This window comes from Cetorhinus maximus, unplaced genomic scaffold, assembly GCF_964194155.1.
Source record: "Cetorhinus maximus unplaced genomic scaffold, sCetMax3.hap1.1 HAP1_SCAFFOLD_1722, whole genome shotgun sequence".
In the NCBI taxonomy this organism is placed as follows: Eukaryota; Metazoa; Chordata; class Chondrichthyes; order Lamniformes; family Cetorhinidae; genus Cetorhinus; species Cetorhinus maximus.
The window spans coordinates 48,976-70,753 of NW_027597662.1; the positions used below are offsets into that span (position 1 = coordinate 48,976).

Consider the following 21,778-nt stretch of genomic DNA (forward strand, 5'->3'; position numbering starts at 1 on the left):
GGATGCTGGAAATCCAAAACAAAAATAAAAATACCTGGAAAAACTCAGCAGGTCTGGCAGCATCTACGGAGAGGAACACAGTTAATGTTTCGAGTCCGTATGACACTTCAACAGTTGAAAAGCCATACGGACTTGAAACGTTAACTGTGTTCCTCTCTGCAGATGCTGCCAGACCTGTTGAGTTTATCCGGGTATTTTTATTTTTGTTTTAAATCGAAGAGCTTGTTCTCAAAAAGTGTGTGCACAGTAGTGAATCTCTCACTCTCGTGCTGCCTGTTAAGGGCACTTCCAATCACATCCAGTATTCCATAATGTTCATCACACAGGATTTCCTTGGTGAATGAAACACATACAAGGGGAACAGAAGTAACGCAGCATTCAAATGTTCACAGAGTTACCTACAAGAACTGTCAATTAATAGCATAATAATAAGCAGCGAGGAGTCTCTTGTATTTAGGTGGCAGCCCTGGCTCAGTGGTAGCATTCTTGACCATGGGCCAGAAGGTTGTGGATTCAAGGGCACAAAATCTAGACTGACGCTCCATTGCAGAGAGTGCTATACTGGGAGGTGCTGGCTTGCTGGCTAGAATTAAAGTGGAGGCCTTGTCTGCCGCTTCATGTGGACATAAGAGGTCCCACTGCACTATTTCTCTTCAGTTCGCTAAAACAGATAATCTGGTCATTTATTTGATTGCTGTATGTGGCATGTTGCTGTGCACAAATTGGGTGCTCTGTTTCCTACATTACAAAACATAAATATAAGTCTTTCTTTCCTGTGCAATTTGCAAATATGGAGCTACTTAGTTTCGGCCTATGTTTTTTGTTAGGAATTCTTAACAATTCATTCTCTTTACAAGAGATTTAAATTCAAACAGTCCTGAATGCCGGTCAATAGCTTCAAGAACTACCGTGAGAAGCCTCACCTTATGGTAGAAACAACACAAGACTCTACTGACGGCGTTACAACCAGCAGACCATAACAAATTGAACTAGCCTGGAGATGACTAGCCTGGAGTCTGTCTCCAGAGAAGGGGGGAAGAGGCAGAATGCAGGAAGAGATGAAGAAATGAATTATTATATAACTATAGTAGTTGACAGCCTCAAAAACATAGTAAGTGCAGCTCGCATAAGATTGAGAGCGCTCAGGAAAAGCCTGTGATTTACCGCACTGATACAACTCACACCTGGTCAGGAGTCTAAAAGTTCTATTCAGGATACCTTCCACTTAAGGGCCAGTTAATCCCTTTAAAAAATATAAGAAATATAACCTCAATAATAGAAACTTTAGCACAAAGGGAGGTCTTTCCTGCCTGTGTTGAATTAATGTCCCTCCAAGGACTGCCACATTTTCTGCTGTCTTCCGTGTAACACAACTTCCATTTAACTAGCATTTTTCATGTAGCAACATGTTCCAAGGTGATTCACAGCAATGCAACAACAAAAACTTGACACGGAAGGAAATATTAGGACAGGTGATCTAAAGCTTGGTCAAACAGTTAGATTTAAAAGAGCATTTTAAAAGCAAGAGGAAGAAGTGGAGAGGTTTAGAGAGGGAATTCCTGAACTGAAGGCCTGGGCAGCTGAAGGCACAATCGTCAAATGTGGAGCACAGGAAATTGGGGATGCAAAGAGGCCAGAATCGGAGGAGTACAGAGATCTCAGAGTACTGGAGGTTGGAGGAGGTTTAAGAGAGATAGGTAAAGTTGAGCTTTGAAGAGATTTGAATACAAGGATGAGAATCGTGAAGTGGAGGCATTGCTGGACTGGGAGCCCATGTAGGTCAATGAGCACAGGGCTGCTCCTCTACATTCTTCTTTTAAAGTAATTATTCAATAACGTGTTTTGAATACGGTAAACGATTGATCATCAATTAGAAATTGTGACAGAACATTCCACATTCTCACAATTGTATGAAAAAGTTTCTTTCATTCATTCAGTTGCCTTTGCTGAGATTATGACCGTTAGGCTCCCATTTACCCATCGGTGGAGCTAATCTCCCTTTACCTTCAACTCTCCCCCCTCAATCTTCTCTGTTTGAGAAATCAGAGCCCTAGTTGTGACAGCCTTTCCTTGTAACTCAAGAAGCCTCAGCATGAGTATCATATTTCCCACAACTGTCATATAGTAAGGTGTTCCAGATCTCGACTAACCATTGTTTCAAACAGAATAATCACGGCTTTTATAGATAAAATTATCTGCACACCAATTTCTCTTTTCTCTTCCAGGCAGTGAAATGCTCCTTTAGGGGAGATGGTGGCTTAGTGGTAATGTGACAGGACTAGTAATCCAGGGGCCCAGGCTAATGCAGTGGGGACATGGGTTCAACTCCCACCATAGCAACTGGTGGAGTTTAATTTGAAATAATGAATCTGGAATTGAAAGCTAGTCTCAGTAATGATGGCCATGAAACTAACATTGATTGTCGTAAAAACCCATCTGGTTGACTAATGTTCTTTAGGGATAGGAATATGAATAGGAATCTGCCATCCTTACCCATTCTGGCTTACATGTGACTCCGGACCCACAGCAATGTGGTTGACTCTTAACTGCCTTCTGAAATGGTCTAATAAGCCGCTCAGATCAAGGGCAATTAGGGATGGGCAACAAATGCTGGCCTAGTCAGAGAAGCCCCATGAAGGACTAAAGAAAAAAATTGTCATGCGAGGTAAATTTTCCATTTATTTTGTTCTTTTATTCAAAATGCATTATCTTCTATATTAAGAAAATAAAGATTTACATCTATTTAGCACCCTTCATGGCCTCAGGGTGTCCCAAAGTGCTTTGTAGTCAATGCACTGCAGGAATTCACCAAGGCTCCTTCAACAGCACCTTCCAAACCCACAACCACTACCATCTAGAAGGACAAGGGCAGCAGATAGATGGGAACACCACCACCTGGATGTTCCCCTCCAAGTCATTCACTATCCTGACTTGGAAATATATCGCCGTTCCTTCACTGTCACTGTGTCAAAATCCTGGAAATCCCTCCCTAACAGCACTGTGGGTGTACCTACACCACATGGACTGCTGCAGTTCAAGAAGGCAGCTCAACACCACCTTCTCAAGGGCAACTAGGGATGGGCAATAAATGCTGGTCCAGCCAGTGACACCCACATCCCGTGAATGAATTTAAAAAAAACACTTTAGAAAGTTTATTCACTGTTATATGTAGAAATCAAAGCTGCTAATTTGTACACAGCAAGCTCCCACAAACAGAAATAGAAATAATGACCCAGAAATTATGTTTTACTAAAGGTTGGTCAGAACATTGGGGAGAACTCCTGTTCTTCTTGGAATCGTGCCATGAGATCTTGATGGCTACCTGAGAGGGTAGGTTGAGACCTTGGTTTACACCTCATCCAAAAGATGACACCTCCAACTGTGCTGCACTCATTCAATACTACACTGGAATCTCAGTCTAGAGTTTGTATGAACCTGCGTCTGCCACTTACCTGCCCGTCTCCCTATCCTGATTACGTCCTCCTGCAATCTGTCTGACAGTCTGATAATTCCTTCCCAATTAGTATTATCAGCAAACTTTGATATCTATTCTTGGTACCTGAGTTCAGGCTGTTTATCTCCACTACCATTCCTTGTGTCCCATTGCCTGTGCTCCTCACTCTTCCTCTGAAGTGATAAGTCTTTCCTGATAATATGTCACAAATTTGCCTTTTACGAATTTCAACCTATGACTCCTTATAACTCTACGGTCATAGATGCTTTGAAGTTATGTGCCATTCCATTTACATTAAGGTGTAAAACCATGGCTCATGAGTCAGAAGCCCGTGGATTCAAAGCTTACTCCAAAGACTTGAGCACAAAATCTAGGTTGAAGCTCCCAGTACAGTCAAGGGAATGTTGCACTATCAGAGTTGACACTAAACTGAGGCCCCACTTGCCCTCTCAAGTTGATATAAAAGATCCCATGGCACTATTCTGAAGAAGAATCAAGGATTTCTCCTGGTTTCCTGCCCAATATATAATCCCTCAACTAGCATCACTAAAACAGATTAGCTGGTTATTATAACATTGCTGTTTGTGGGAGCTTGCTGAGCACAAATTAGCAGCTGGGTTTTCTGCATTACATCATTGACTACACTTCACAAGTATTTTATGGGCTGGAACGTGCTTCAAGATATCGTGAGACTATGAAAATGCTATATAAATGCCATTCTTTCTTTCTATAACAATAATTTATTAAATCATCATAACTGCGGTATAATATATTCAGCAGCTACGCCAAGGGAGTTGGTTATGCTTAGTGTACCCTGTCAACATTCCAGTGTGTATGATAACAGAAAAGGCCACTTGCCAATCAAAACACTCCTTCCACAGTACCTATAACGATGTCAAACACAGATACCCCCACACCTAACACACTCATTTCCTTAACACCCGTGTGAACCAAACAGAGCTGGCAACATCTCAGCTCACGTCCTCAACTGGTATTGATTCAGTACATTTCTAAAGGCATCAACACACCCAGAATAGGAAGCAAGAAGTTCCAGCACTCTATTTGTTATACCCTCTTATCTGGTCACTTCTCATTTAGAATTGTGCTCGAGGCTTTGCCAGTTTTGTCATTTATGTGCTTGGTTTTTATGCTAACTAACCTGCTTATCTTTACCTTTCATTGTTCAGAGAAACAGTATCACATCTCCTGCCAGTCTTTCCATTTCCTGCAGTTAAAGCATTCTACCCCCACTGAGGTGCCCACTGAGGTTCCTCTGTCACAGGATTGTCTCATTAATGTCACTACACACAAAATATTGACCAAAATTCCCACTTCTGTTGACTGGTGATGCACCCGACAAGATATAATGAAATTCTTGCTGGCAGGCGTGTACGTGTGCAGCATGGAAATCACACCAGCCCCGTGGAGCTCAAATCAAGAGCACATTCTGTCCTCGCATAAAAAACAAGAATGATTTATCTCTTTCAAAAGAACTAGCATAGGCACAATAGACTGAATGGTCTCCTTCTGTGCTGTTAAATTCTATTATTTAGATTGTGATTTTTCCCCTCTCTCTGTTAAGATATTGCTATAGCAAGTGCCACAGATTTGGAGAAACAAGGTTACAAGCTAACATCCTGTTTGCAACTGTGTCTTATTTTCATTAGACATCCTATGGGGTAGGGGACCCAGAGAGAGCAGCACCTCCTTCATCAAAGTTTAAAGAGGCTTCCCAAGGATGTGGAAGGTGCTAACTGAATGCACATTTCTTCCTTATCTAATCCTGTTTGCCATGCTAGAACTTTTATCAGAGTCAGAAGGTTGTGGGTTTGAGACACACTTTAAAAACATGAGCATGTAATCCAGACTGACATTCGAGTGCAATACTGGGGGAGTGCTGCACTGTCGAAGGTGTCGCCTTTCAGAGATGTGAAACTGAGGTCCAACTTGCATTCTCAGTTGGACTTAAAAGTTCTCATACTACTTCTCAAAGAGCAGAGGAGGGTCTCCTGTTGTGGGAACTTGCTGTGCACATACTAATGGCCATGTTTTCCTTTAGTGTGACAGTGACGCTGTGTAAATGCAATCTTTCTATAAAACTTTGCAATTTATAGAATCCCCGTCTCCTGACCAACCTTAATTTGTGCTTAAATGTTAAACTAAAAGTTGCCCCCAGTGTGCCCACTGCTCCATCTTTCTGAATAGTAATGAGAATCCCTACTTACCAGGGGGGCTGCCTCTGGGGTGTATTGGGTGGAATGAAGAGTGGGTTGGTGTCTGTGTGTGGTTGAGCACCTGGAACAGGACGAACTGGTTTCTTTCCTTTCTGTGGTCCCCCTCCAGCCCTCTGTTTCGTGCCAACTAAAGGACAAACTATTGTTGATTCAATATGACTCCGCAACTCCTCTTCCTTCTTGAAGACTCTGTTTGGGAGAAGCGGCAGAAAAACATTTCCATTAGCGCAGCAAAAAATAGTACTTGATAAATGAGGAAACTGACAACTGTGGGGAGTATTTGTGACACCGGGGAGACTGACTTGAATATCTCCTTAGGATTATATGGCACGCAAGGAGGCCATTTGGCCCACCATGCCTATGCAGGCTCTTTGCATGTATGTTCCAATTAGTCCCACTCTCCCTGTTCTTTCCCCATAGCCCTGCAAATTCCTTTTCGAATGCTATTGATGAATCTGCTTTCACCATTCTTTCAGGCAGTGCATCCCAGATTATGCCAACTTGCTGTTTAAAAAAAAACTTGTTTCTCATCTCCTCTTTGGTTCTTTTTCCAATTAATCTGTTCCCCAGATTACTAGCCCTCCTGCCACTGAAAACAGTTTAGCCTTATTTATTCTATCAAAACTGTTCAGGATTTTAGACACCTCTATCAAATCCCCCTTCACTGCTCTAAGGAGAATAACAACAGCTTCTCTGGTCTCTCCACATGGCTGAAGTGCCTTATCCCCGATACCATTCTAAGAAATCGCCTCTGCACCCTCTCCAAAGCTTCCTAAAGTGTGGTTCCCAGAATTGAGCAGAATAGTCTAACTGAGGTCTAACCAGCGTTTTTCTTCCTTGCTTTTGAACTCTATTACTCCATTAATAAAGCCAAGGATCCTATTTGTCTTATTAAACAGGCTTCTCAACTTGTTCTGCCATCTTCAAAAAACAGTAAAATTGCAGAGTTTTTGTAATCCTTGCTACAATTATAAAAGTCTCATATCTTCCAGCCATAGGATCAATTTTTGTATCATCTACAAGCATCTTAATCATGTTTCCTACATTTAAGTCTAAATCAATGAGATATGCCACGAATAGCAGAGGAACTAATACTAGGCCCTGCAGAACCCCAGTCACAAAAACACCCGTCAACCATTGCCCTTTGCTTCCAACTTGAACCTAAATTCTCCACAGCCACAGGCCCATTATCCTGGGAGATGAAAGTTGAGTTCTCTGAAACTGACGGGGAAAAAGCAAAAGGTGCAAAACTATCCGCTGAGCTCAAGGTCTCCGATACATTTGAAGAGCTCTGGGGAATACTCAAGTTACTTATTTCCTCAGACAGGAGAGCTCTTTCTGAGCTCCTCGAGATAGAATCGATTTTTTGACTTGTAATGAAAAAAGAAAAGAAGCTCCTTTCTTTTAATGTTTGTGCTTTCCTTTTTCCCCTCAGCTGTTTATTCCCCACGTCATTTATTGAGTTTCTTTGGCCATTTTTTCCTGCTACTACGGATGCAAGACTAGACAACCATGACAACTTGCATTTATATAGCGTCTTTAACGTAATAAAGAATGCAAAGACACTTCGCAGCAGCATTGCCAGACAAGAAACATTGACACCAAACCAAAGGACGAGGTATTAGGACAGGTGACCAAGAGCTTGATCAGAGATGTAGATTTAAAGGATTGCCTTAAAGGAGAAAGGGAGGGGAACACAGAGAGGACAGAGAGAGAAAGGCAGGAGGAGGAGGGAGGAGGGGCGGGGAGAGTATAACAGAGATAGGTTTAGGGAGGGAATTCTAGAGGCTTAGGGCCTAGATGCCTGAAGGTATGACCACCAAAGAGGAGGAGGTATGAGATACACAACTGGCCAGAGTTGGGTGCACCAAATGAAAGATGGGATTCGTTCTAACAGAACTAGGCCTTCCTATTTATTTGGGGAACTATATCCTTTATCAAACTATGGGTTGATAATTCTCTACTTAACAGCACTGTAGGAGCACCTTTGCCACACATACTGCACCAGTTCAAGAAAGAAGCTCACCACCATCTTGTCAAGGGCAATTAGGGATGGGCAACAAAGTTGGTCTTGCTAGTGATGCCCACATCCCGTGAATGGATAAAAAAAATTTTTCCTTCATGTGTGTACACATCCAGGGTTATTGGAAAACAATGTAGTAAGATGTGAAATGGATAGTTCCAGAACTGAGTGGTTACAGATATACCTTGGTTTGGACCAAGATGATCTGACTTCCCATTCTTGGACTGTTTGTGGACAGTACTTGCTTCACAACTGGCTCTGGATCTGGGACAGAGGTGGAGCTGGGAAAATCAGCTTGAGATCCCTGTCACCATGCCAGAAAGTGCAGTCCAGCACACCACCAAGTGAGCACAGCATCAATGTGATGCCTGTGGAGTTTGTAAAGCTAGCTCGCAACCCAAGATACCAGATACCCAACAAGGTACCAGGGGTGTGTGGGCTCACAGAAGCACCCCTCAGTGAGACTCAGTGCCTTTGAAGAACCAGTGCTTAGACTCCTTTCAAAGAAGAAGCCTGCAGTTTGATAACAATTCCATTTTTGCCAGTCACGCCTTGGTGCGTAGCCCTTCCAGCTCTGTGCCAGGCGGCTGTCAGTTCAAGCCCAATTCCACAGACTTGAGCACAAACGCTTGGCTGCCACTCCCAGTGCGGTACTGAGGGCATGCTGCACTGTCAGAGAAGCCATCTTTCAAATGAGATGTTAAATCAAGACACCATTTGCCCTCTCAGGTGGACGTAAAACATCCTGAAGTAGGGATGTTCTCCTCTCGGCCAGACCAATATTTACGATATTTATCCCTCGCCCAACATCGCTGAAGCAGCTGATCTGGTTGCTAATCTCGTTGCTGGAATCTTGCTATGCCCAAATTGGCTGCTGACTTTCCCTACATTATAGCAGTGACTCCACTTCAAACGTATTCCATCAGCTAAAAAATAATTTGGGACATCTTTAGGTCATGAGAGGTGCTGTAGAAATTGTTAACACTTTCCTTAATCTATTTACAATTGTATAGTGCCGTTTATGACGTATGTGCTCTCATTCTTGATCCAGTGAAAGTCAAACCATACTGTCTGATTGCTGGCCTGCTGCCAGAGACAGCCTAATATCGAACACTCCTGCAGAATGCAGCATTTTGGGTCCGTCAAAATGTTAAAGCCAGAGCTGCTGCAGAGAAATCAGCAGGCTGCGCTGGGAGTGGAATTATTCTGACATGCAGCAATACCATTCCCGACTGACAAGCAAGCAAATTACAGTCACTGTGCTACTGTGAGCACCGATTTTGCTTCCACTCTGTCTTCCTCACAAGTGATGAGATCCTTTCAGGCCCAACCTGCCAGCTCAGGCAATAAAACACTTCCTTCCTCCTGGGTTTTACTTATATTCCTCATGACCCAGAGGGAGCACATTAAAAGTTTTATTTCCTTTGGACTTCAATTAAAATGCAGCAAAGGTCAAAAGGGCTGCCACTTAGCCCAGGCAGCCTGAGAGAATATGTTGAAACTCCTGAAAAATAGGAGCTGGGCATTTGGAGAGAGTCTGGTAACTGGTTTACAGCTACTCCTGTGTCCAGAATAAAATGATGTTAAAATTAGAGCCAGGCCATTTGGAGGGAAATCAGGAATTTTCCACACAAAAGCGGCTGGATGAGGGGGGTGGCGGGGGGTGGTATGGGTGTAGGTGTGCGTGGAAAGTTAAATTTTCAAGACTGAAATCAATAGCTTTTTTACATAGAATTTTTCAGTACAGAAACAGGGCATTCAGCCCAACTGCTTTATACAGGTATTTATGCCCCACACAAGCCATCTCCAACCTTACTCTCTCGCCATCCCAGCATATCCTGCTATTCCTTTCTCCATTGTGTACATCTCTAGCTTCCACTTAAGTACATCTAGACTATTCACCTTAACCACTCCACGTGGTAGCAAGTTCCACATTCTCGCCACTCTCTAGGTAAAGAAGTTTCTTCTGAATTTCTTATTGGATTTATTAGTGACTATCTTATATTTCTAAGTATTTTACATTTAATTTTGGAATTGTCCAAAATTGAAAACATCTCTACTCTATTGAAATCCTTCATAATTTTTTAAAGACCTCTATAAACTCACAACTCAGTCTTCTCTATTTATCAAGGGATACCGAGAAAATGGAGTTGAGGGGCAGAGCTGGTATGATCAAAGAAAATGCAGAAGAGGCTCAAGGGGCTGAGGGTCACCACACTCCTGTACTGCAGCGAGACCTGGACTGTGTGTCAGCAGCACATATGAGCACTAGAGAAATTCCATCAGAAATACCTCCGCTGTATCCTCTGGATTCAATGGGAGGACTGTCGAATAAATGCTAGTGTCTGTCCTCTTGAAGCCAACTCCACAAGCATTCAGGCAAAATTCCTGCAAAATCAACTTCAGAGGACTGGGCACTGTGTCCAGATGGCCATAAAGCACCTTCCCATCCCATCCATGAGAAACAGGGTCCTGTTTCTCAACTCTCAAAAGATCAGCGTTTCAAGGGAGGACAAAGAAAACGCTTCAAAGACACTCTGAAGCTCTCCTTGAAACACAGCAGCAGCGATGTCAGTGACTGGGAGGAGCGCGCTACCAATCGTTCAAAGTGATGACAACTTGTCCATCAAGCTGCACCACGCTTTGAGTCACAACGATTTAATGATGAGGCTGAATGACCGGCAGAGAAGGAAAGAAAAGGATGCAAATCCTGAACACCAGGTCCCACTGCCTCGTGGGACATCTGCCCCATGTGCCCAAAGTTCTTCGGGTCAACAATCAGCCTGTTCAGTGACATGAAACACAGAGCGCTGAGCAGGGGGCATCCTCGAATTGAGGGACATGCAACAATGACAACGCTGTTACCAGCAAGGCTAATTTGTTGGGTGCATCCCTTTCCCCACCTTATTCCCACCCTCTAAGCGGTGTTGACTTCATTCTGCAATACCTCGTGTAAGCAGAGGCTACGTCAGTAGGTTCTTCAACAGCAAGGAGGGGACGTCACAGTTTAGTCTAATCCTGAAGCAAAAGCAAAATAGTGCAGATGCTGGAAATCTGAAATAAAACCAGAAAATGTTGGAAATACTCCGCAGGTCTGGCAGTGTCTGTGCAGAGAGAAAATGAGATGTTTCAGGTCAATGACCTTTCTTCTCAAATTGGTAAAGTTAGAAATGTAATAGGTTTTAATTAGGTCAAATGGAGAGGGTGGAAAAAGAACAAAATGGAAGGTCTGAGATAGAGTGGAAGACAGGAGACATTAAATGACAAAACCAAAGTGGGTAGTAATGGGTTTCTCTTGGTCTCACCTTCCACCCTATCAGCTTCCATATTTAACGGATCATCCTCTGCCATTTCTGCCAATTCCAGTGTGATGCCACCACTAAACACATCTTCCCCTCTCCTTTCAGTATTCCAAAGTGAACTGTTGACACTGCAACCTCTCCTCACCACCCTGTCCCCTTCTCATAATGCCTTTCTATGCAAATTCAGGAGATGCAACATTGACCCTTTTACCTCCTCTCCTCATCATTGAAGGCCCCAAACACTCATTTAAGGTACAAGAAGCGAAGAAGAGTCATACCGACTCGAAACGTTGACTCTGTTTCTCTCTCCACAGATGCTGCCAGACTTGCTGAGTATTTCCAGTATTTTCTGCTTATATTTTATAGTAGCCTAATCCTAAAGAACATCCAAATGGAACGAGCTTCCTTGGGGGACAGGAACCTTGGTGGAGTTCGGACCCCTATCTAGTCTACCACCCAACCTCAGATCAGCAAACTCAGCACACAATAGGAATCAAACCTACCTGTTCTGTATGGATCAGTACCACATAGGGCAGTGCTTTGACCCGCTTGGCCTCTGGAGTGTAATTAGTCTGGAGATATTTTTGATCCAAGTTAAAATTGAAAAGGCTTCTCCACAGGGAAAGTAAGTAAAAGAAATATCTGAAGAGATTGTATGACTATGTCATGCATAGTGATTATGTTACTGGACCAGTGGTCTAGAGACATGAGCTCACATCCCAGAGATTGCAGGGCTCTGAGATGCAGAGGGATCTAGGTGTCCTAGTGCATGAATCACAAAAGGCTAGGATGCAGGTACAGCAAGTAATTAGGAAAGCTAATAGAATATTATTTATTGCGAGGGGAACGGAATACAAAAGTAGGGAGGTTGTGCTTCAGTTATACAGGGCACTGGTGAGACCACATCTGGAGTATTGTGTACTGTACACAGGGGGATGCAGTGATGTAGTGGTATTGTCACTGGACTTGTAATCCAGAGAACCAGGGTAATGGTGGGGACCAGGTTCAAATCCCACCGTGGCAGATGGTGGAATCTGAACTCAATCAATAAAAATCTGGAATTAAAAGTCTAACGATGACCATGAAACCATTGTCAATTGTCATAAAAACCAATCAGTAATGTCCTTTAGGGAAGGAAATCTGCCATCAGATTTCCGTCAAATGGCCTACATGTGACTCCAAATTCACACAATGTGGTTGACTCTTAAATGCCCTCTGAAGTGGCCTAGCAAGTCACCCAGTTGCATCAAACCATTAGAAAGACAATAAGGAATGAAACAGGACGGACCACTCAGCATCAACCTAGGCACCGGAAATGACAACAGCAACTCAGCCCTGTTGACCCTGCAAAGTTCTCCTTACTTGTGCCAAAATTGGGAGAGCTGTCACACAGACTAGTCATACTCACAGAATCATACCTTACAGACAATGTCCCAGACACCACCATCACCGTCCCTAGGTATGTGGTAGCACAGTGGTATACAGTAAGAGGGAGTTGCCTTGGGAGTCCTCAACATATGCTCCGGACCCCATGAAGTCTCATAGCATAGGGTCAAACATGAGCAAGGAAACCTCCTGCTGATTACCATGTACCGTCACCCCCTTCAGCTGATGAATCAATACTACTCCATGTTGAATACCACTTGGAGGAAGCACTGAGGGTGGCAAGGTCACAGAATGTACTCTGGATGGGAGACTTCAATGTCCATCATCAAGAGTGGCTCGGTAGCACCACGACAGACTGAGCTGGCCAAGTCATAAAGGACATAGCTGTTAGGCTGGATCTACGGCAGGTGGTGAGGGAACCAACAAGAGGGAAAAACATACTTGACCTCATCCCCAGTAACCTGCCTGCCGCAGATATATCTGTCCATGACAGTACCGGTAAGAGTCACCACCGCACAATATCCCATCTTCATACTGAGGATGCCCTCCATTGTGTTGTGTGGCACTACTGCCGTGCTAAATGGAATAGATTTCGAACAGATCGAGGAACTCAAGACTGGGCAACCATGAGGCGCTGTGGGTCATCAGCAGCAGTAGAATTGTACTCAATCATAATCTGTAACTTCATGGCCCGGCATATCCCCCATTCTACCATTACCACCAAGCCAGGTTGTTTCAATGAAGAGTGCAGGAGGGCATGCCAGAAGCAGCACCAGGCATACTTAACAATGAGATGTCAACTTGGTGATGCTACAACACAGGACTACTTGCCTGCAAACAGCATTAGCATCAAATGACAGACAGAGCTAAGTGATTCCACAACCAATGGATCAGATCTAAGCTCTGCAGTCCTGCCACATCCAGTCGTGAATGATGGTGGACAAATAAACAACTCGCTGGAGGAGGAGGCTCCACAAATATCCCCATCCTCAATGATGGGGGAGCCCAGCACATCAGTGCAAAAGATAAGGCTGAAGCATTTACAACAAGCTTCAGCCAGAAGTGCCGAGTGGATGATTCATCTCAGCCTCCTCCAGAGGCTCCCAGCAGATGCCAGTCTTCAGCCAATTCGATTCACTCCACGTGATATCAAGAAACGGCTGAAGGCACTGGATACTGCAAAGACTATGGGCCCTGACAATGCTTTGGCAAGAGTAGTGAAAACTTGTGCTTCAGAATTTGCCGCACCCCTACCCAAGCTGTTCCAGTACAACTACAACACTGGCATCAACCCGGCTATGTGGAAAACTGCCCAGGTATGTCCTATACACAAAAAGCAGGACAAATCTAACCTAGCCAATTACTGCCCCATCAGTCTACTCTTGATCACCAGTAAAGCGACAGAAGGGGTCATCAACAGTGCTATCAAGCAGCACTTGCTAAGCAATGACCTGTTCACTGATGCTCAGTTTGGGTTCCGCCAGGGCCATTCAGCTCCTGACCTCATTACAGCCTTGATTCAAACATGGACAAAAGAGCTGAACTGTGTTGACAACACAGAGCATTTGACAGAGTGTGGCATCAAGGAGCCCTAGCAAAACTGGAGTCAATGGGAATCAGGGGAAAAATCTCCGCTGGTTAGAATTATTCCTAGCACAAAGGAAGATGGTTGTGCTTGTTGGGGGTCAAGCATCTCAGTTCCAGAACATCACTGCAGGAGTTCCTCAGGGTAGTGTCCTAGCCCAACCATCTTCAGCTGCTTCATCAGGCCTTCCCTCCATCATAAGGTCAAAACTGGGATGTTCGCTAATGATTGTACAATGCTCAGAATTATTCGCGACTCCTGAGATATTGAAGCAGTCCATGTCCAAATGCAGCAAGACCTGGACAATATCCAGGCTGGGGCTGACAAGTGGTGGGTAACATTCACACCACACAAATGCCAGGCAATGACCATCTCCAACAAGAGAGAATCTAACCATCGCCCCTTAACATTCAATGGCATTACCATCACTGAATCCCCAACTATCAACTTCCTGGGGTTACCATTGACCAGAAACTGAACTGAACTAGCCATATAAACACTGTGGCTACAAGAGCAGGTCAGAGGCTAGGAATCTCTGGCGAGTAACTCGCTTTCTGACTCCCCAAAGCCTGTCCATCATCTTCAACGCACAAATCAGGAGTGTGATGGAATACTCCCAACTTGCCTGGATGAGTGTCGCTCCAACAACACTCAAGAAGCTTGACACCATCCAGGACAAAGCAGCCCACTTAATTGGCACCCCATCCACTCCCTTCACCACCGACGCACAGTAGCAGCAGTGTGTACTGTCTACAAGATGCACTGCAGGAACTCACCAAGGCTCCTTGGACAGCACCTTCCAAACCCACCACTGCTACCATCTAGTAGGACAAGGGCAGCAGATACATTCAAACACCACCACCTGGAGGTTCTCCTCCAAAACTATTTTTAATTCCTCTCTGGCCACGGGGAAGGTGCCAGAGGACTGGAGAACAGCTAATGTGGTTCCGTTATTTAAGAAGGGTTGTAGAGATAAGCCAGGGAACTACAGGCCAGTGAGTCTCGCGTCAGTGGTAGGGAAACTATTGGAGAAATTTCTGAAGGAGAGTATCTATCTCCACTTGGAGAGGCAAGGTTTGATCAGGGATAGTCCGCATGGCATTGTCAGAGGGAGGTCATGCCTAACAAGTTTGATTGAATTTTTTGAGGAGGTGAGAAGATGAGGGTAGTTCAGTTGATGTAGTTTATATGGATTTCAGCAAAGCCCCAAGGTCCCACATGGGAGACTTATAAAGAAGGCAAAGGCACATGGGATACAGGGTAATTTGATAAGGTGGATTCAAAATTGGCTTAGTTGTAGGAGGCAGAGGGTGATGACAGAAGGATGCTTTAGTAACTGGAAGCCAGTGTCCAGTGGCGTACCACAGGGATCTGTGCTCGGTCCCCTATTATTTGTCATTTATATAAATGACATAGATGACTATGTGGGGGGTAGGATTAGTAAGTTTGCGGATAACACAAAAATTGGCCGGGTGGTTAACACTGAAGTTGAGTGTCTTGGGCTACAGGAAGATATAGGCAGGATGGTCAAATGGGCAGCTAAGTGGCAGATGGAATTTAACCCTGAAAAGTGTGAGGTGATACATTTTGGAAGGAGTAATTTGACAAGGAAGTATTCAATGAACGGCATGGCACTAGGAAGTTCTGAGGAACAAAGGGACCTTGGCGTGTGTGTTCATAGATCTCTGAAGGCGGAGGGGTATGTTAGTGGGGTGGTGAAAAAGACATATGGGACACTTACCTTTATCAATCGAGGCATAGATTACAAAAGTAGGGAGGTCATGTTGGAGTTGTATAGAACCTTGGTGAGGCCACAGCTGGAGTACTGTGTGCAGTTCTGGTCACCACATTCTAGGAAGGATGTGATTGCACTGGAGGGGGTGCAGAGGAGATTCACCAGGATGTTGCCTGGGATGAAACATTTGAGTTATGAAGAGAGGTTGGATAGACTTGGGTTGTTTTTGTTGAAGCAGAGAAGACTGAGGAGCGACCTGATCGAGGTGTACAAGATTATGAGGGGCATGGACAGGGTGGATAGGGAGCAGCTGTTCCTCTTAGTTGAAGGGTCAGTCACAAGGGGGCATAAGTTCAAAGTGAGGGGCAGGAGTTTTAGGGGGGGATGTGAGGAAAAACTTTTTTACCCAGAGGGTGGTGATGGTCTGGAATGCACTGCCTGGGAGGCTGGTGGAGGCGGGTTGCCTCACATCCTTTAAAAAGTACCTGAATGAGCACTTGGCACGTCATAACATTCAAGGCTGTGGGCCAAGTGCTGGTAAATGGGGTTAGGTATGTAGGTCAGGTGTTTCTCACGTGACGGTGCAGACTCGATGGGCCGAAGGGCCACTTCTGCACTGTGATTCTGTCATTCTGTGAAAACACTCACCATTCTACCGTTCCTTCACTGTCGCTGGATCAAAATCCTGAAACTCCCTCTGTAACAGCACAGTGGGTGTACCTACACCATATGGGCTGCAGCTGTTAATGAAGGCGGCTCACCACCACCTTCTGAAGGGCAATTAGGGATGAAAAATAAATGCTGACCTAGCTAGCGATGCCCACATCCCACAAATGAATAAGAAAAAAACGTATTGGTCTTCTTATTTAAGTAAGGATGTAAATGCGTTGGAAGCAGTTCAGAGAAGATTTATCAGGCTAATACCTGGATTGGGCGGGTGGTCTTATGAGGAAAGGTTGGACAGGTTAGGCTTGTATCCACTGGAGTTTAGAAAAGTAAGAGGCGACTTGATTGAAACAGATAATATCCTGAGGGGTCTTGACAAGGTCAATGTGGAGTGGATGCTTCCTCTTGTGGAAGAACCTGGTACTAGGGACCACTGTTTAAAAATAAGAGGCCATCCATTTAGGACAGACATGAGAAGAATTTCTTTCTCTGAGGGTTGTGAGTCTTTGGAACTCTCTTCCTCAAAAGACAGTGAAAGCAGAGTCTTTGACTATTTTTAAGGCAGAGGGAGATAGATTCTTGATATGCAAGGGGGTGAAAGGCTATCAGGAGTAGATGTGAATGTGGAATTGAGGTTACAATCAGATCCACATGATCTTACTGAATGGTGGAGCAGGCTCGAAGGGCCAACTGGCCTACTCCTGCTCCTAATTTATATGTTCGTATGATCCCACTATAGCAGCTGGGGAATTTAAATTCAATTTGTTAAATAAATCTGGAATAAAAAGATCGACTTTGTGATAACGACCACAACTAATACCTTGTCAGTCTGTCCACCCCACCCCCACTAGAGCTGTACCTTGAGTGTCCTGCCATCCATTCTTAATTAGCACATTTTCTTAGATAATATCACCGCCTTCAACACCTCTTTGGTCCTTTTGTCTGTGACATCTTTTGATTATCTGCTCCTATCACTGCTTGCTTGTCCCTACAACCACCCCACACTCAACTTCTCTCCCCCCGCCCCCCACCTTAAACCAGTTTATACTTCACCCCTCTCCTAACTATACTCAGTTCTGTTGAAGGGTCGAGGACTCGAAACGTCGACTCTTTTCTTCTCCGCCGATGCTGCCAGACCTGCTGAGTTTTTCCAGGTAATTCTGTTTTTGTCATGAATCTACATGATTGTTGTAAAAACCCATCAGGTTCACTAATGTCCTTTCAGGAAGAAAATTTGCCATCCTTACCCTCTACATCCTTACCCCGTATGGCACACATGTAAATCCAGACCCACAGCAATGTGGCTGACTCTTACCTGCCCTCTAAAAAGCCCTAACAAGCCACTCAATTGTATTCCAGAAGGCGGCTCATCACCGCCATCTCCACAGCTACTAGGAATGGACTATAAATGCTGGCCTAGCCAGCAATGCCCCAAATCCTGTGAATAAATAGAGGATGGATGGAGCAGGGTTGATGAACCAGTTTGGATTTTAAAAGCCTATAAACTGGAAGAGGAGGGGAATACTGAAGGAGCTCATTTGAGGTCCTAGAAAAGAATGAAGTAGAAACAAAGCAATGAGTCTTAATTTCGACACTGTGAAGATGTGGGAATCAGAACAGTGCTTTGGGCAGGAAGTCTAGGGTGGTATTTGGCATTTAGGGGAACAAATAGTGGAATGTTAAAAGGAAAACTGACCACCATTGTATAAATAAAGACCCCAATACTCGTCACGATTGCATCCCGCCATTATCCTAATTGTCAAACTGGATTCACTGTGCATTTCTGTCAGGAACCAACCCTTCTTGTATATTTACCTGTCATATTGCTGTAGGTGATCTGAGCTGATATAGTCATCTAAATTCACTGTCAAATCTACAACCTGTTCAGACTGGCAATTCTGAAAAGAAACAAAAGCAGTAGAATGATTAGATACAAGATAAAAAAGATAGACAGGGTTGAGAAAGGCTATTCAGTCAATCTCATTTCATTCATTCAGCCTCCCAATCAAACAGCTTTTCTTCCCCTAGCTGATCTTTCTATCAAGTATTCAGGGCACCAGCCCCAAATTTTCCCTTTGCTGTTTTGCTGAGACCTCCTGAGCTACTGTCCTACTTCAGTAGTGTTTGGGTTTCCCCCTTCTTTACCTGTACAGTCTTAATTGCATCTACTTGGTCCCGCCTTGTCCCCTTCCCTCATGGATCAAAAACTCAAGTCGCTTTAGTCTTTCCTCACACCTCTTGTCCTTTGAAACTACACCACCAAAACTTGCATTTATATAGTGCCTTTATCATTGTAAATCCTTGGAGCGTTATTAATGACATCGAACCACAAAAGGAAATATCAGGGCAAGTGACCAAAAACTTGCTTAAAGAGGTGGGTTTTAAGGAGCTTCTTAAAGAAGGAGATAGAGAGAAGTGGAGAAGCTTAGGAAGGGAATTTCAGAGCTTAGGACCTAGGCAGCTGAAGGTTTGGTTGCCGATGGTGGTGTGATTAAAATCAGGAATGTGCAAGGGGGCCAGAATTGGAAGAGCACAGAGATCTCAAAGGGCTTTACGACTGGGTGGGATTTCGGAGATAGGGAGGGGAGGAGGCTAATGGAGAGAATTGAAAACAAGGGTGATAATTTTAACATTTAGCTTTTAGGCTCATGCCATTATATGCACAATTTACAGGACTTAAATGTCTCCAAGACCGAACTGCACTCAGTACACAAGGTATGGCTTAATTATACAGTTCTGGTATGACTTCCCCCAACTTGCATTCTATTGCTTTGCCTGTGTACCACAAAATTCCATTTAGTTTGTTGATTGCTGCTCTGGGATGACTGAACCATCGCAAGTTTACGATTATATTTTCTACAATACAAAGAGAGTACTTTCCAAAAATACTTCACTGACTGGAAAGTGCTTTAGGACAGAAAAGATGGCATATTAATGCAAGTTGCTTTTTTTTATTAATAGTCCTGAATCACTTTCAATTCATTGTTGTCTATTTCAACATCACTCTCAGAATAAGTATTTCAGACACATTTTTAGGCCAATTTTATTGGCCACTGGTTAGCCCACTTGCTTTGCCTATTCACCCCTAGCGCTAATTTGTTATCGTCTATGGATCTGAATAGTTTGCAGTGTGATTCTCAACTCAAGTTGGTAATGTATACTAGGCACATTAGCGGTCCCAGCACCAAAAATAATTTGCATTTTTAAAGCACTACTAATGAAGAAAAACACTGCCTCTCCATGATTGTGGTGCACTATTCCTCCTTGAATGCCTTGGCTTCTCTGCAGACTTTGACATAGCCAGCCACAGCAGCCTCCTCTACAAAATCCTCATAGCTATCGGTTCAGCCCAGTAGGACTGCACTCATTTGATCCCACAAGATATGCCATCCTGCAATGGCTTCTCTTCCTGTCACTGCACTGTTACCAATGGAGGGCCCAAAGAGCATTCCACTGGGCCATCAAAACAGGGCTCGCAATAAGCTCCACGCCAGTGGAGTCTAATGGGTTTCAAATCTGCCTCTGCACGTTGTGGAATACAATAAAATTTCATTCAAATACCAGATTAATTATACACTTACCATAACATTAACGATCAGACTGGAATCAACAGTGATTGCCTTTAACAGAAGTACTTTCTGATTATTATCCGAGCTATAACGCAAAGTGTACAGCTCCTGATTGACATTCCAGCCCGTGGGTAATAGCTCCTTCTTCTTCTCATCAGTCGAGGCCTGCAAAGCAGACACATACACAAAATCTGTTAGACCAACAAAATCTCAATGTAAAATATCCATTAAGGATAAAAATTTAACTTCTCCGGAATTATTTTAAATATTGCCTTTAATGCCACATTTACACAGGTGCATTGAAAAGGGAATTAAGCTGGATGTGTACCATAAGGGAGATAGGAATAGAAGGTTATGTTGTTAGGGCAGAATGAAGTAGGATGGAAGGAGGGTTGTGTGGAGCATACAGCAGTTGGGCCTATTTCAGTGGTGTAACATTCTGAAACAAAAACAGAAACAGAAATACCTGGAAAAACTCAGCAGGTCTGGCAGCATCGGCGGAGAAGAACACACTTGACGTTTCGAGTCCTCATGACCCTTCAACAGAACTAAGTAAAAATAGGAAAGGGGTGAAATATAAGCTGGTTTAAGGGGGGGGGAAAGTGGGGTGGGGGTGGTTGTTGGGACAAGCAGCCAGTGATAGGTGGAGATAACCAAAAGATGTCACAGACAAAAGAACAAAGAGGTGTTGAAGGCGATGATATTATCTAAAAGATCTTTCCCATTTTTACTTAGTTCTGTTGAAGGGTCATGAGGACTCGAAACGTTAACTGTGCTCTTCTCCGCCGATGCTGCCAGGCCTGCTGAGTTTTTCCAGATATTTCTGTTTCTGTTTTTGTTTTGGATTTCCAGCATCTGCAGTTTTTTGTTTTTATCTCTGTAACATTCTGAGTTTGGAGTTGGTGTGAAGCAGTTTTTTAGAAAATTACAAAAACTCAACAGCACAGAACCAGATTCACGCTGATGTTGATACTCCATGCGCCTCCTCTCACTCAAAGTAGCTCTTCCCACCCAGCCCTGATATCCCTCTGATCCCTGTGCCCTCATGGATGTTAAACTTCCCTTAAATACATCAACGTTCTCTGCTCCAACCATTCCACTTGGGAGAGTTCCGCATCCTAACCAGGCTGTGTAGAGAAATTCCTCCTAAATTATTTACTTAATCTGTTAGTGACCACCTTATATTTAAGATCTCTTGTGGAAAAATTGATTACCAGTGCTATGTGCCTCTAGGCTGTATGGTCGTAGCCAATTAAATTCTCTGCACACATTTCAGTAGTCCAAGCTTTGGCGTTGCTAAACTTTCTGAACTGAGGTAAGCAGGATCTACCTATTTGCCAGCTGCAGCTCAGTTGGTAGCACTCTCATCTGAGTCAGCAGGTTGTGAGTACAAGCTCCAGTCCTGAGAATTGAGCACGTAATCCATCCACTTCCCAATGAGGAAGTCCTGCACTATCAGAGGTGCCACCTTCTGGGTGAGGCATTAAACCAAGGCTCTGTCTACCCTCTCAGGTAGACATAAAAGATTCCATAGTATTACTTTAAAGAACAGGATCATTCTTCCTGATGTCCTGACCAGTACTTATCCCTCAATTGGCATCATTAAAACAGATTTTTGGCCACTTATTACTGTTTGTGGGATCTAGCTGTGCGCAAATTTGCTACCCTGCTACCTTCATTACAACAACTACACTTTAAAAGTACTTCATTGGCTGTGCTTTAGAATATTTTTATGACTATTAACTTTTGCAATTGAACACTTTGTTTTTAAGTGCTCCCTATGATTTCAAGTATCACTGGCAACAGTGTCCAGGAGATTCATCT

General features: G+C 43.8%; 1 protein-coding gene across 1 annotated transcript in view; it reads right to left on the minus strand.

Annotated features, from left to right (window-relative positions):
- The window catches only part of LOC144676591 (proteasome inhibitor PI31 subunit-like), a gene marked incomplete at its 5' end in the record, with an annotated part of 60,756 nt that extends 40,637 nt beyond the window's left edge, over positions 1–20,119 (minus strand). Inside the window, 3 exons of the mRNA XM_078536975.1 lie at positions 5,680–5,877; positions 18,201–18,283; positions 19,967–20,119. Coding sequence (XP_078393101.1) covers positions 5,680–5,877; positions 18,201–18,283; positions 19,967–20,119 — 434 coding nt within the window. The remainder of the gene's footprint in view (positions 1–5,679; positions 5,878–18,200; positions 18,284–19,966) is intronic.
- Between the last annotated feature and the right edge of the window lie 1,659 nt (positions 20,120–21,778).